The 14,528-nt window shown below is 37.7% G+C and overlaps 1 protein-coding gene across 1 annotated transcript in view; it reads right to left on the minus strand.

The window, feature by feature from the left end:
- SEC24A (SEC24 homolog A, COPII coat complex component) overlaps window positions 1-14,528 on the minus strand; it is a 72,246-nt gene that overhangs the window by 36,460 nt on the left and 21,258 nt on the right. The window contains exons 4-11 of the mRNA XM_080672395.1: window positions 11,814-11,891; window positions 10,869-11,029; window positions 10,401-10,573; window positions 9,041-9,143; window positions 7,754-7,880; window positions 4,736-4,845; window positions 2,413-2,525; window positions 770-888 (exon numbers count right to left, since the gene is read on the minus strand). Coding sequence (XP_080528521.1) covers window positions 770-888; window positions 2,413-2,525; window positions 4,736-4,845; window positions 7,754-7,880; window positions 9,041-9,143; window positions 10,401-10,573; window positions 10,869-11,029; window positions 11,814-11,891 — 984 coding nt within the window. The remainder of the gene's footprint in view (window positions 1-769; window positions 889-2,412; window positions 2,526-4,735; window positions 4,846-7,753; window positions 7,881-9,040; window positions 9,144-10,400; window positions 10,574-10,868; window positions 11,030-11,813; window positions 11,892-14,528) is intronic.

Genomic DNA, 14,528 nt, shown 5'->3' on the forward strand with positions numbered 1-14,528 from the left:
TGTCATGAAGATTTTCCCCTATGTTTTCTTCTAAGAGTTTTATATTTTATAGTTTTAGTTCTTAAGTTTGGCTCTTTCATCCATTGAGTTAATTTTATCTGGTTTAAGGTAAAGGTCCAACTTCATTAATTTGCATGTTCAGTATTCCCAGAATTATTTGTTGAAACGATTGTCTTTTCTGCCCTGGCTGGTGTGGCTCAGTTCATTGAGTGTCATCCCATGCTCCAAAAGGTTGCTGGTTCAATTCCCTGTCAGGGCACATGGACAGCTTGCAGCTCGATCCCCAGTGCGGGGGGCGTATAGGAGGCAGCCAATTGATGTTTCTTTCTCTCCCTTTCCCTTCCTCTCTCTAAAAACATATTTTTAAAAAAAGATTGTCTTTCCCCATTGAATGTTTTTAGCATCCTTATATAAAAAATCAAAGCCCATACATATGTGATTGTTTATTTCTGGGTTCTCTATTCTATAATTTGTATATTATATAATTTCTGGGCTCTCTATTGGTCTATATATCTCTCCTCAAATACTTTTTGAATAAATGTGTTGCCTTGTTCATAATGCACTTTACCTCCATAACCGCTTCCTCCTTCTATTAAATGAGGGATTGAACTGAAGGACTCTTACAATTCCAACAATCTTATGATATTATACTCAAGGTTTTCCTCAATATAGAATTATACCATACACTCTTAATTTATCAAATAGTCATGAAATATTTCTAAAGCTACAAATGACTAAGATAGTTGAATAATTTCAAGTGTATATGTACCTTCAATATCTGAAACTATTAGCATCTGAGGTTGAGAGAGACCTTCTTGAAGACTGTAGAAGTGGATTGTACTATCAAATGTTATGAAGCCAATTTTTGTCCTAGTGTTGCCAGGAAGCCTAAAAGTAAATTTAGAAGAGTATTTTATCAAGTTTTCTCATATTCATATACATAAATATTAAATATCCAATAAGAGTTACATGAAAATATCTACTTTCATATTATGGAATTTGTCCTAACATAAACGTTTAACCCATCCAATGTTTAATCACCATAAAAACATACCCTACTCAAAGTGAAAACACTATACGTAAACCAAACAATCAAGAAAACTCAGTAATAATACAGCAATTCAAAACTCATTGCACCTATATAAAATTATATAATCACTTGGAAAATGGCATATAAAAATATTGGAAAGTATAAACAAAACTTTGTAGAAGATTTTAATTAATAAAATATATTACAAAATTACTATATACCAACTCTAAAGTTTAATATAAATTTAGATACTACATAGCTGTTAAAAATTTTACCCATGTTTGGGTGAATCAGTGGACTCTTCCTCAACAGACAATCCTCATACGCAACCTATAACATTAAAAGTATAAATGCTGGCAAGAACAAGGATGCCTCTTATCATCAAGGTAAGGGAGTTAATCTGTTTCTGATGAGATTTGGTTTTCCATATTCTTCCATAGAACACAAGAACACTATAATGCATTAAACTAAAAGGTCACACAAACTTTTATAGGTTACCCTAAGTAACTAAACACCATTTAAAGTACAGATTTTTTTTTTTAAAAAAAAGAGGAAAAAAATACAGATATTTTTAAATAAATAAAAAGTAAAGTACAGATATTTTAAGAGACTTAAGAGACATAACAGCCAAATGCAATGTGTAAAAATAGTTTAGGTTCTTATTCCAACAAACCTACAGTAAAGAAGCATTTTTGAAACAATGAGAACAAAAACTGAACTGGGTATTAGTTGATATTATAAAGTTATTGCTAATTTTGTTTGGTGTGACACTCCTATTTTAATTAGAGCTAAAAATAATTCCAAGAATTTATAGGTAAGATGATATGCTGATTGAGATTTACACTAAAGTACTCAAGGGGGAGGTATGTTTGTGTGATTACATAATGCAAAAACAGCTGAATACTGTCCTGGCCGGTGTTGCTCAGTTGGTGGTAATGTTATCTGTACACCAAAAGGTGGTGGGTTCAATTCCCAATCAAGGCACATACCCAGATTTTGGGTTCAATCCATGGTCAGAGCTAGTGAAGGAGGCAACCAATTGATGTTTCTTTCTCCCCCCTCTCTCTCTGTCTCTCCTTTTTTCCCTTCCTCTATAAGATTTAAGAGGGGGAAAAAAGAATAGCTGAATGCTAAAAATGTTAAAGTTGAGGGAGGAGGGATGGATATTTGGAAGTTCATTAAATTCTTTCTATTTACTCTATGTTTAAAATTTTTCCAAAATAAAAAGTTAAAATAGAATTTTGGAGAAAGCAAGGCCTAAAGTTCACTACTGACTTAAGTAGGCTTTTAGAACATTACATAGCTTTTTTTGTGTGTGTTTTAAAACTATCCATTTTGTAAACAATATTAGTTTCCAACTGAAGTTGAATTAAGATACTTACAAATCCAGATTGTCTAACAAACTCTGGCAAACTGAATTCAAGTATCCAGTTTCAATTGCATTGTGAGACACATCAAACACAAAGAGGTACACTGGAGGTTGAGGTGGTCGTAACTGAAAAAAAAGAAAAAAAACACTCTCATTAAATACATTTAATATGATTAAACTTAAATTTAGCATTTGTCCTGTCCATATACAGCAAAACAATAAAATAAGCATTATTTATAAATTAAATGGAGACTATAATAAACAACCAATTAAAAAATAATGTAGAAAGAATAGAAGTTTAAAAAACAGGCAAGCCCTAGCTGGCTTGGCTCAGTGGATAGAGCGTCAGCCTGCAGACTGAAGGGTTCCAGGTTTGATTCCGGCCAAGGGCACATGCTTGGGTTGTGGGCTTGATCCCCAGTGTGGGGTGTGCAGGAGGCAGCCGATCAATGATTCTCTCTCATCATTGATGTTTCTATCTCTCTCTCCTTCTCCCTTCCTCTCTGAAATCAATAAAGAAATATATTTAAAAAACAAAACAACAGCAACAAAAAAACAGGCAAAACTATACTATATTGTTTTCAGATGGATACTTAAGGGAAAAAATGAGGATGTGATTGCCATTAGTCAGAAGACTGTTTTCTCCAGGACAGGAAGGGGAGGAAATGTGATCAGAAGGGCTTCTGGGAATATTAACAACATTCAATTTCTCGACCTGGGTGATGCTAACACTCCATTTATAATTATTTGGCATACTATATATTTTTGTTTTATAGATTTTTCCATATGTGCATTATATTTCACAATTTAGGAGGAATTACAGTTCTGAAAGTGACAAGTTAAGTTGCCTGAGCTGGTTATTTAACAAACACATTTCAGCCAAGTTTCACAAAAATGTATGACTACATTTTTAAACTTCCCAATTCAAAGATCTGTTTTCAATTCAATAAAAAGCAGCAACCACAATCAGAACTGGCGCATATAGTGTACTAACTTTTGTGTGTGGGTATTTGTTTTTGTATATATCACTTGCTGAATCACAGAATCTGTTGTCCCAAGAGTTAAGTAGGGAAGAAGCAAAACCTCTTGCTATAGGCAAGTTCCAAATTTAAAGAAATCCAGTTTTGTAAAACCTGGGAGATAAAAGAAAAGAAACCCAGGAAGGCCAATTCAAAAAAACAAATGCTTCTGTACTTTTTGCTTTTAATTCAACAAAGGGACAGCTACTACCAACCAACCATTCATACATTCTTTAATCTGCACTGGGGGTTATTTTTTCCACTGATTTTTTTACAGAGAGTGGAAGGGTGGGAGGGAGGAGGAAGAGGAGGAGGAGGAGGAGGAGGAGGAGGAGAGAGAGAGAGAGAGAGAGAGAGAGAGAGAGAGAGAGAGAGAGAGAGAGAGAGAGAGAGAGAGAGAGACAGAAGCATCTGTGTGAGAGACACATTGATTGCCTACCACACGAGTCCTGATCAGGGCCGGGGATCGAGCCTGCAACCCAGGTACTTGCTCTTGACCAGACTCAAACCTGCAAACCTGCCCACTCACCAAAGGGCTGCAGGTTTGATTCCTGGTCAAGGGCACGTTTCTGGGTTGCAGGTTCCATACCCAGCTCCAACCACATTTGAGAGGCAACCAATCTATGTCTATTGATGTCTCTGTCTGTCTCTATCTCTCTCTGTTTCTCTCTCCCCTCTCTTTTCTTCCCCCTCCCTTCCACTCCCTCTCAAAATCAATGGAAAAAATATCCTAACTCCTTGAGTGAGGATTAATAAACAACAACAAAAAAAGTACTTGGAAAAGATGCTCATCACACCATTATTTATAATTTTAAAAATTGAAGGGACTTAAAAGTAAATATGATCCCAATATGATATTGCAAATTTCTGGATGAACACACAAGAATCATAAGTGGAACTTTAGCCGAAACCGGTTTGGCTCAGTGGATAGAGCGTCAGCCTGCGGACTGAAAGGTCCCAGGTTCGATTCCGGTCAAGGGCATGTACCTTAGTTGCGGGCACATCCCCAGTAGGAGGTGTGCAGGAGGCAGCTGATCGATGTTTCTCTCCCATCGATGTTTCTAACTCTCTATCCCTCTCCCTTCCTCTCTGTAAAAAATATCAATAAAATATATTTAAAAAAAAAAATAAGTGGAACTTTACATACTAGTACACTTTTTAGACTTATCCTTATATACTAATTAACTACTTTTATAATGAACATGTATAACTTTTCTAAATTTAAAACTGTAACATTTTGTTAAAGGATGCTATGTTGTTTTATTTAAAACCCACTATTATGAGATAAATACATTATATAAAAAAATGAAAACTTACCATGTATTCTGAAGGAGCCATAAACTCAATTGTAGCATTTTGAACTTCAGGTCGTCTGTGAGGTTCTCCATAGACTCTGGTCAAAGGGTTGTACATGAATTCTTCAGGAACTATATAAGTTGACAACATAAAATGATAAAACTGAGATTAAGTTTAATAAACCTTGTGTTTGGCTGTTTTCTTATTTAGTAATTTATAAATACTTCAATACAGAATTCAATACTAAATGTTAAGGGATAAGATGTACACTTTGTTTTTGAGATCCATTCAAGTTCTTCATATACTAAATGGTCCTGCATACGTCTTACTTTTATATACTAAATCACTGTTATTTTTTTTCTTTCCCTGTCTTCTAATATCCTCTTCATTTGCATTCTTGCTAAAGCTTTTCTAAAATAGCTTGAAAAAAATGATAAAAACTCACTAAATGCCAATAATTTTTTTAGCAAGGCTATTAACATTTGACACATAATATGTACAGACTCTGGATACTCCTAGAAAGGTACGGTAAAAACACTTAAAAGTTTAAAGTCTAAAGGTATGGTAAATTTCATTAATTAGTAAAACCTCTATGGAATATCAGTTGCCTACCACTTAGAATACAATGGAGCTCAAAGAGTATTTTCTAAATGAATTATCATTGCAGCTGTCTTCTAACTGTTTAGAAATTCAAATTCTTATGTAGCTAAAGGATAAGCCATAGTTCATGAAATGGTCTGTGCTGCATATGAAAGTGACTTTAACCTTTATTACCATTTCATTTCATATACTGAAGCACATATACATAAGATTTTAAGGTGTACTAAACACTATACATATATTTTCTGAATTATTATAGAATAAAAAGAATGCTCTTACTCTATCCTCACTTTCCTCTACTCTTGAATGCATAAAATAAGCAGAACAACAAATCAATGTCTCTCTCTCTAATCAATCAATAAAAAATTTTTTAAATGGTTTTGAGAGATATCTTAAATTCCTTTATTTCTCAATGCTTAATGAAATTTCCTTCCAAGCAGAGACTTAATTTTCATTGTGGATATCAGCATACCCTTTTTCTTCTAGAATCCTATTAAAGTGTAGTTGGTTAGATGGTATTCCTCAAAAGTAAATTGTGAAACAGTTGAATGAGATCTCCTCCTTCTCAATTACTGAGAAAACTACATTCAACTAACCTTCTAGCACTGCCCACCTCTGTTCACACAGCAGTGAATAAAGCTAATGGCAGCTATTCTGTGGACTTACTTTCTTTTACCCCTAGACCAGTGATTTTCAACCTTTTTCATCTCAGGGAACACATGAACTAATTACTAAAAATATGTGGCACACCAAAAAATATATTATATATTTTGTCGATCTGACAAAAAAAAAAAGGTATAATTTTGATTCATTCACACCAGATGGCTATTGTTGTGTTGGCTGTTGTCATTTTTTATTTGACAATCTAAGGGAAAAGAGGTCAGTGTCCCTGACTAGTCAGGTATTGTGTTTTAAAAATTCTTTCCCTCTCTCTGTCTTGGTGCACCGTTTGAAAATCGCTGCCCTAGATTAAAGGCATGGGACAATTTCTAAATAAAAATATTTCATAAATTACAGACTTAAAAACAGCATAAAATATGCCATTTATTATTATACCCAAGATAATAAATGTAAAATAGTGGTATCAAAGTAATATTATTACTTTTTTTTTTTTGCCTAAGAAGAATATAATCTTCTTCTATACTAATTAAAGGGTAGTATGCTAATTAGACCGGGAGACCTTCCAGATGTCCTTCCGGACAAAGCCATGGTGGTAGGGCCGAGGCAGAGGCAGTTAGGGACGATCAGGCTAGGAGGGGAGGGCAGTTGGGGGCGAGCAGGCCGGCAGGGGGGGCAGTTGGGGGCGAGCAGGCTTGTGAGGGGGGAGCAGTTGGGGGTGATCAAGCCAGTGGGGGGGGAGCAGCTGGGGGCAAGCAGGCCGGCAAGGGGGGGGGCAGTTGGGGGTGAGCAGGCCGGCAGGGGGGGCAGTTGGGGGAGAGCAGGCTGGCAGGGGGCAGCAGTTGGGAGAAGGCTGGCAGGCAGAGTGGTTAGGGGTGATCCGGCAGGCAGGCAGGCAAGCAGTTAGGAGCCAGTGGTCCTGGATTGCGAGAGGGATGTCCGACTGCCGGTTTAGGCCCGATCCCTTTGGAGTCCCAGATTGGAGAGGTTGCAGGCTGGGCTGAGGGATACCCCTCCTCCGCACGAATTTTGTGCACCAGGCCACTAATTATTTATCCTATCTAATAAAAGAGTAATATGCAAATTGACCATCACTCCATCACACAAGATGGCCACCACAAGATGGCTGGCAGGGGAGGGCAGTTGTGGGCAATCAGGCCAGCAGGGGAGGGCAGTTGGGAGGGACCAGGCCAGCAGGGGAGGGCAGTTGGGGGTGACCAGGCCTGCAGGGGAGGGCAGTTGGGGGGGACCAGGCCTGCAGGGGAGGGCAGTTGGGGGGGACCAGGCCTGCAGGGGAGGGCAGTTGGAGGGGACCAGGCCAGCAGGGGAGGACAGTTAGGGGCGACCAGGCTGGCAGGGGAGGGCAGTTAGGGGTGACCAAGCCAGCAGGGGAGGGCAGTTAGGGGCAACTGGGCCGGCAGGGGAGCAGTTAGGTGTTGATCAGGCTGGCAGGGGAGTGGTTAGGGGGTGATCAGGCTGGCAGGTAGGCGAGTGGTTGGGAGCCAGCAATCCTAGATTGTGAGAGGGACGTCCAACTGCCCGTTTAGGCCCGGGCAATAGGACATCCCTTGAGGGGTCCCAGATTGGAGAGAGTACAGGCTGGGCTGAGGGACACCCCTCCCCCGTGCACGAATTTCATGCACCGAGCCTCTAGTATGTAAGAATAAGTGCATAGAAAAAAGTTATCAGAAGCTATTTCTGAGTGGAATGTTCGTAGGTAAGTAAGACAGGGCTATTGATTTTTTTAACTTCACATTTGTATTATCTGATTTCCCTACAATGAAAGTAAAAATTTTTAAATGTTTCAAAAAAAACACATACCATCATTGACTTGGTAACATAAGTTACACTTCCATCTCCTTTGATCAAGAAAGCTGACAAAAGGGTTGATGTATGTCCTGCATGAACGGCATCTCACAATTGTACTGGAGGTAACCACAGGCAATTGCTGAAAAAACAGAACTAATTTTTTTAAGGCAGTGATCATCATGACTAAGGCAAAGCATTAATCATACCTTCCAAATAATTGTTGGGATATTATAATTTTGGAGGAAAAAACCCCAGGGTAAAAAGTTTCCAAAATGCGACACAAAAAATTATGTAGCAGAGATGTATTGATTTGAAACCCTGTTGCTTTCTCCAGGACTGGTCTCTTTTTTGAGGAAGGGAGAGGGATAGAGAGTTAGAAACATCGATGAGAGAGAAACATCGACCAGCTGCCTCCTGCACACTCCCCACTGGGGATGTGCCCGCAACCAAGGTACATGCCCTTGACCAGAATCGAACCCAGGACCCTTCAGTCCGCAGGCTGACGCTCTATCCACTGAGCCAAACAGGTCAGGGCAGGACTGGTCTCTTAAATTTTACCTTTTAAAAAGTATTTATTTTCTCATTAAACATTTACACGCAAAACCAACACAGTAAATTTATAATGTATTTTTGAGATGGGTGGCAAAGGAATGATTAACATTCTAAAACAGGGGTGAGGATCCTTTTTTCTGCCAAGGGCCATTTCAATATATATAACATCATTCTTGGACCATACAAAATTAGCCTGCTATATTTGGTCAAACATTCAATTAACTCACCTCTAATGCCTTGGCAGAGCCAGACCAAATCATTTCACAGGCCTTATATGTTCCCCACCTCTATTCTAAAACAAATTATTTCGAAGTTTCTTCATGTTATAGTAAGAGGCTTACTAAGTTCTCATGAAAGAACTGTCATATTTAAATATTCAATTAAACTTTGCAATTACGTTCCTACTTAAAGTTTATCCTACATTAAAAAAAAGTTGTAAAGTCTTAGTATAAAAATATCAGTAAAGGCAATAAAATCCTATAATCAATTGGAGTTTTTTTTTTTGAAAATCAATTCACTTATGCACTGATCCTCTCGACAGTATGTGGCCATATGTCAAGGTCCCAGAGCCTTAAGACAAAAGTGAAAAGGCTTTTTTGAGGGAGTGGAATAGGGTCGATCAGAAGGCTTGGGCCCCTTTTCTTCTTTTTTTAAAAACAGCTTCCTAAAGAACAAATTTTATTCCAAGAATGGCAGAACTGGGAGACTCGGTAAAGTATTTTAATAGGTAAATAATTTATAACCTACCATTAGGTCTTTGAAAGGATGAAGCAGCAGTCCTAACGGAAGTTTGGCTTTATTCAGTAAGGCCTGAGTCTGAGGAATGCTAGTCAGTGTACATCGAAATAACCTATAGTAAAGTAAAAATAATGTATCAGTTGTTGCTATGATTATTTTTGAACAACAACAACAAAAAGATTTAAAAGGTACACATTTTGCCCTGGCTGGTTTAGTTCAGTGGCTAGAGGGTCGGGCTCAGACCGAAGGGTTAAGGGTTCGGTTCCCAGTCAAGGGACCGTACCTCATATCTTGGTTGTGGGGTTGATCCCCAGCCCTTGTCAGTCAGGGTGCATTTGGGTGGTAACCAATCAATGTGTCTCTTTCTCTCTCCCCTTCCTCCCTCCCTTCCACTCCCTCTAAAAGTCAGAAGAAAAAATATCCTCAGGTGAGGATTAACAACCAAAAAAAAAAGGGTACAATTTTAACACTGGATCAGATTACGAATACATAAAATATTTCAACAGGCTCTCTCAAATTCTATCCCATTTAAATATTTAAATCCTATTCAGAAAGAGAGGGTAGATGGTTACAATCTCTAGTATATAATTAAAGAAAAGTTTCTTCTCTGCTTGTGTGTAAATCTAGACTATCAAAGGACCCGTGTGTGTGTGTGTGTGTGTGTGTGTGTGTGTGTGTGTGTGTGTGTGTGTTAATGTTGATCCTCACCCGAGGAAGAGAGAAGACAAGACAGTGAAATATCAATGTGAGATAAACACATCGATTAGTTGTTTCCTGCACACGCCTTAACCAGGGCCTGGGCCGGGGAGGAGCCTGCAACCAAGGTATGTGCCCTTGACTGGAATCGAACCCAGGACCCTAGGTCCGCACACCAATGCTCTATCCACTGAGCCAAACCGGTGATGATCCAAATTTGCTGAAGGTTCTAAAATACTATTTATAACAAAATTCAATTTATCACAACATCTTCACTTTATATATTTAAGCCTATATGGTCAATTTTAAGGAAAGAGTGTTATAATTATGTTTTTTATAAAAAACAATTTGAAATGAGAGCAAATAAAGGATTATATAGAATTAAATCTCCGTACTTTGGACTGAAGAAATAATGTAGCTACCATAATGATAATGAATATCACACTACCATTATAGCTGATAAAGGCAGCAATCATCTCAGAAATTGCAACCCTATTTCTAAGCTTATTACATTTCAAATATCAATTAAGTAAGCAACTAAAAGAGTTGTTTTCTACCCGCAGAACTACTTTCATAAATTAATATATCTGCACAACTTGTTCATAATATATGACTCCAAAGGAATCTGGAAAATTTTTAGAATGAGTGAAATATAAGAAACACTGAGCCTTACTCTGGGTTACAGTTGAGTCTCTGGATATCTTCATGCAAATTAGGAACCGGAGGCTGCAAAGGTGTTGACGGAAGCATGTTTCTCTCATGAAGAAGGTTAATAACTCTTAGCCCATCTGGATGCAGACTTAATCCACTCATGCTTGCAGTTAAATGATTAGCACCTAAGGAATTCTGAAGATGTATAATTTGAAGGTAAGTAATCTTTATAATGTCTTCAGTTGAAAACAGAAGTGTATAAGGACTTAGTTATTTAATTTCTATTTAAATAAAACCGTAATCTAGACTTTCTGATCAATTTTTTGGTTCTGGAGTTATGTAACAGGACAAAGGTCTTATGAAATATTCATTGTTATTCTAATGGGTTAAAAATGTTCATTATATATGTCCTGAAACTTTTCCATGTATTTACAGTTTAAACAAAAAGGTGGAAAATGAGTAAAAAAAAAAACAGAAACAAAAAGTTTACCTGGGCAAAGGCCTGTGGCCCACTTGGGTAGCTCAAGGAAGAGGGTGGCATTCCGGTTGTACTAGGTGGTTGTGTGTTCTGATAACCAGGTGGTAAAGAGGGATATGAATATCCAACACTTCGGCTCACTGTAGGATTCTTATTAGTAAGCTGTGGTGTTGCTAGAAACAAGGTAACTTCTAAGTTCTATTTTACACTCCAGAATACTTTAAATCAACACATAGATCCATTAAATCATAGGAGTTATAATTCCAAAATCCTTCCAATAAGATAATACTTTCATTTATCACTTCTGTAAAATAAGACAAATACTAGCAACAAAGAAAGCAATGATTAAAATCTACTTAATGTAGTCCTAGCTGGTTTGGCTCAGTGGATAGAGAGCATCAGCCTATGGACTGAAGGGTCCCAGGTTCGACTCCAGCCAAGGGCACATGCCTGGGTTACAGGCTCGGTCCCCAGTGGGGGGGCGTGCGGGAGGCAGCCGATCAATGATTCCCTCTTATCATTGATGTTTCTATCTCTCTTTCCCTCTCCCTTCCTCTCTGAAATCAATAAAAATATATATTTTTAAAAAATCTACTTAATGTAGACTACAACTATAAACACAAAAATAAGTTTTGTGTAGTTAATTTACTTTTATATGTATGAAACTCTGTATTCAGATGAAAACTCTAATTTAAAATAACTTTAATGAAAACATACTAAATATTCAATTAGTTAAATTTAAATAGATCTAACTGGTAAAAAATACTCTATAGTCATAGCATCATAATAATAAATCCCACAATCCCAACTCTGAGGGGAAAAAATTAACAAAAGAAATCTATATGCATGGAGATAAAAAAATGCTAACAATAATCATTGTTGTGGGACATGATTATAAAGATTTCTTCTTTGTTTCCTAAAATCAACAACAACAAAAAAACTTTCATAGCATCTCACCCAAGAAGCCACCGCCTTCAATTTCATCATAACTATTGTGAACCATCATAGATCCATTATTGGTACTTGATGTTATACCTAAGAAAAGTTTATTAATATTTCCATTAGAACAATTATTACAATTTCAATAAGACTGGAGCTAATTTAAGATAATTTTTCAAATGACAAATATAGTTTAAACCACAGCCAAAGAAAAATATCAAATGTTGAAATAAAAGTTTTAAACAATGCCAGTTTTTAAATGTACAAAATATACCAAAGTAGCAAATAATTTTATAAACTTCTAAAAAGGATGGTCCTGCCATAGCCGGTTTGGCTCAGTGGATAGAGCGTCGGCCTGCAGACTGAAGTGTCCCAGATTCGATTCCGGTCAAGGGCATGTACCTTGGTTGCGGGCACAATCACCAGTGGGAGGTGTGCAGGAGGCAGCTGATCGATGTTTCTCTCTCATCGATGTTTCTAACTCTCTATCCCTCTCCCTTCCTCTCTGTAAAAAGTCAATAAAATATATAAAAAAAAATAAAAAGGATGGTCCTTTGTGGAGTGTACAAAATTTAATGGATCTATGTGTTGATTTATATACTATCTGAAAGATTTCAGCATTTGCAAGAGTAGCATTAAAAATCTCTTAAGAGCAATACACACTGAAAGAAAAATCACCAAAATCAATACTATTTAAAAATAAAATAAAATTATGAGAATAAAAATAACTTTTTTTCAAAATATGAAAAAGGTACAATTTAGAATCTGAAGGTATATAAATTAGAACAACTGCCTCAATCTAGAGAACCACCACTAAAATTTATTTTAAATCTTGTTTCCCCCTCAATTTGAAGAGTTAAAGTTAAATACCAGAAACATCTGCTTATGAAGAGTAAAAATTTACTTCTAGGTATGTATGCTATTTCAGGTCAGAAGAAACTAAAATCAGTGACTAGCATCAACCTCTAGCACCTAAGTACAAAGGTGCGAACGTTAATATTTATTGTGACACCAAACAGATAAGTTTAAAGGTTTTAATACAGTTGACAACTTCTATACAGTTCTCAAGACCACCATGATTTTAGCCATGAGTTGATATAGAAAAACTTTTTAAAACTATTTGCAGCCCTAGCTGGTTTTGCTCAATGGTTAGAGCGTCACCCATGGACTGAAAGGTCATAGGTTCGATTCCAAAAAAGGACACATATTTCCTGTTCCAGGTTTGATCTCTAGCTCCATCATGGGAATGTGCTGGAGGCAACCAATTGATGTGTCTCTCTCACATCAATGTTTCTCTCTCTCTGTCTCTCCCCCTCCCTGCTTCTACTCTCTCTAAAAATCAATGGCAACATATCCTCTGGTGAGGATTAACAAAACAAAAAAAATTGTCTGCAGAGAGCAACTGATTGATATTTCTCTCTCATATAGATGTTTCTCTCTCTCTCCTTCCCTCTCTCTCTAAAAATCAATAAAAACATATCCCTGGGTGAGAATTAAAACAAACACTTTGCAGAAACAAACAAAAATAGTGTGTATATTTTTAATTGGTTAAAATTTTAAATAATGTGGCAACCTGTGGGACATTGCTTTATCATTTTGTTATTCATTGTTAATACCATTCTTTTCTTTTTTTTAAATATATTTTTATTTATTTCAGAGAGATAGAAACATCAATGATGAGAGAGAATCATTGATCGGCTGCCTCCTGCATGCCTCCTACTGGGGATCGAGCCCACAACCCGGGCATGTGCCCTTGACCAGAATCGAACCTGGGACCCTTCAGTCCACAGGCTGATGCTCTGTCCACTGAGCCAAACTGGCTAGTGCATACCATTCTTTTCAAACTACTCACAAATCTCCCCCACACACACTTAAAATTCTAAAAAAAGGAACTGCTACAAGAAAAATTATATTTATTGTATTTAGTAGTAGGATATAGGTAATGGTTTTTCCCCTCCTTTTCTGTTTTCCTATTTCCACATCTTGTTGCAATGGTTAAATTACTGCTAAAATCAAATTTTTTTACAAAATATTAAATTAATAAACATTTTAAAATTATATCTGAAGACAATGCTTTAAGACATTTTATTTATATAAAACTTCAAAATGCATGTATATTTAACTTTGTATTTAGATTCATAAATATTTGCTAACTAGAGGCCCGGTGCATGAAAATTCATGCACTGGAGGGGAGGGTCCCTCAGCCCGGCCTGCCCCCTCTCACAGTCCGGGAGCCCTCAGGGGTGGGAGGTAACCTGGCGATCAGGAGAAGGCGATGCCCCATTATACCTCTGCTGCTGCCACTGCCGGCAGCGCAAGCCTTGGCTGGCCCTGGTTACCTGAGCCTTGGGCTGGCCCTGGGCAGCTAGGCAGCCGACATCTGAGGCTTGCCTGCACCTTGGGCATTGGCTAGGCAGCCGCCATCCGAGGCTTGCCTGCACCTCGAGCCGGCCCTGGGCAGCTGGGGGGCTGAGGGGACTGGGGGACTCTGGAGGCAGGTGCGAGGCTGAGGGAACTGGGCACCACCACCTTTGAGGGCATGGCAGTCAATTAGCATATTCCCTCCTTATTTGCTGTGGGTGCTGCCATCTTTGCAATGGCGTGAGGGTCAATTAGCATATTCCCTCTTTATTAAATAGGCTATTTACAGTAACGGTGACAATCAAAATACCACTTCCATGGAAAAAAGCCAGTATATGAAAATAGTTCTAACAGAAAAGCAGGAACTCTCCA

This window comes from Plecotus auritus, assembly GCF_963455305.1.
Source record: "Plecotus auritus genome assembly, chromosome: 6".
In the NCBI taxonomy this organism is placed as follows: domain Eukaryota; kingdom Metazoa; phylum Chordata; class Mammalia; order Chiroptera; family Vespertilionidae; genus Plecotus; species Plecotus auritus.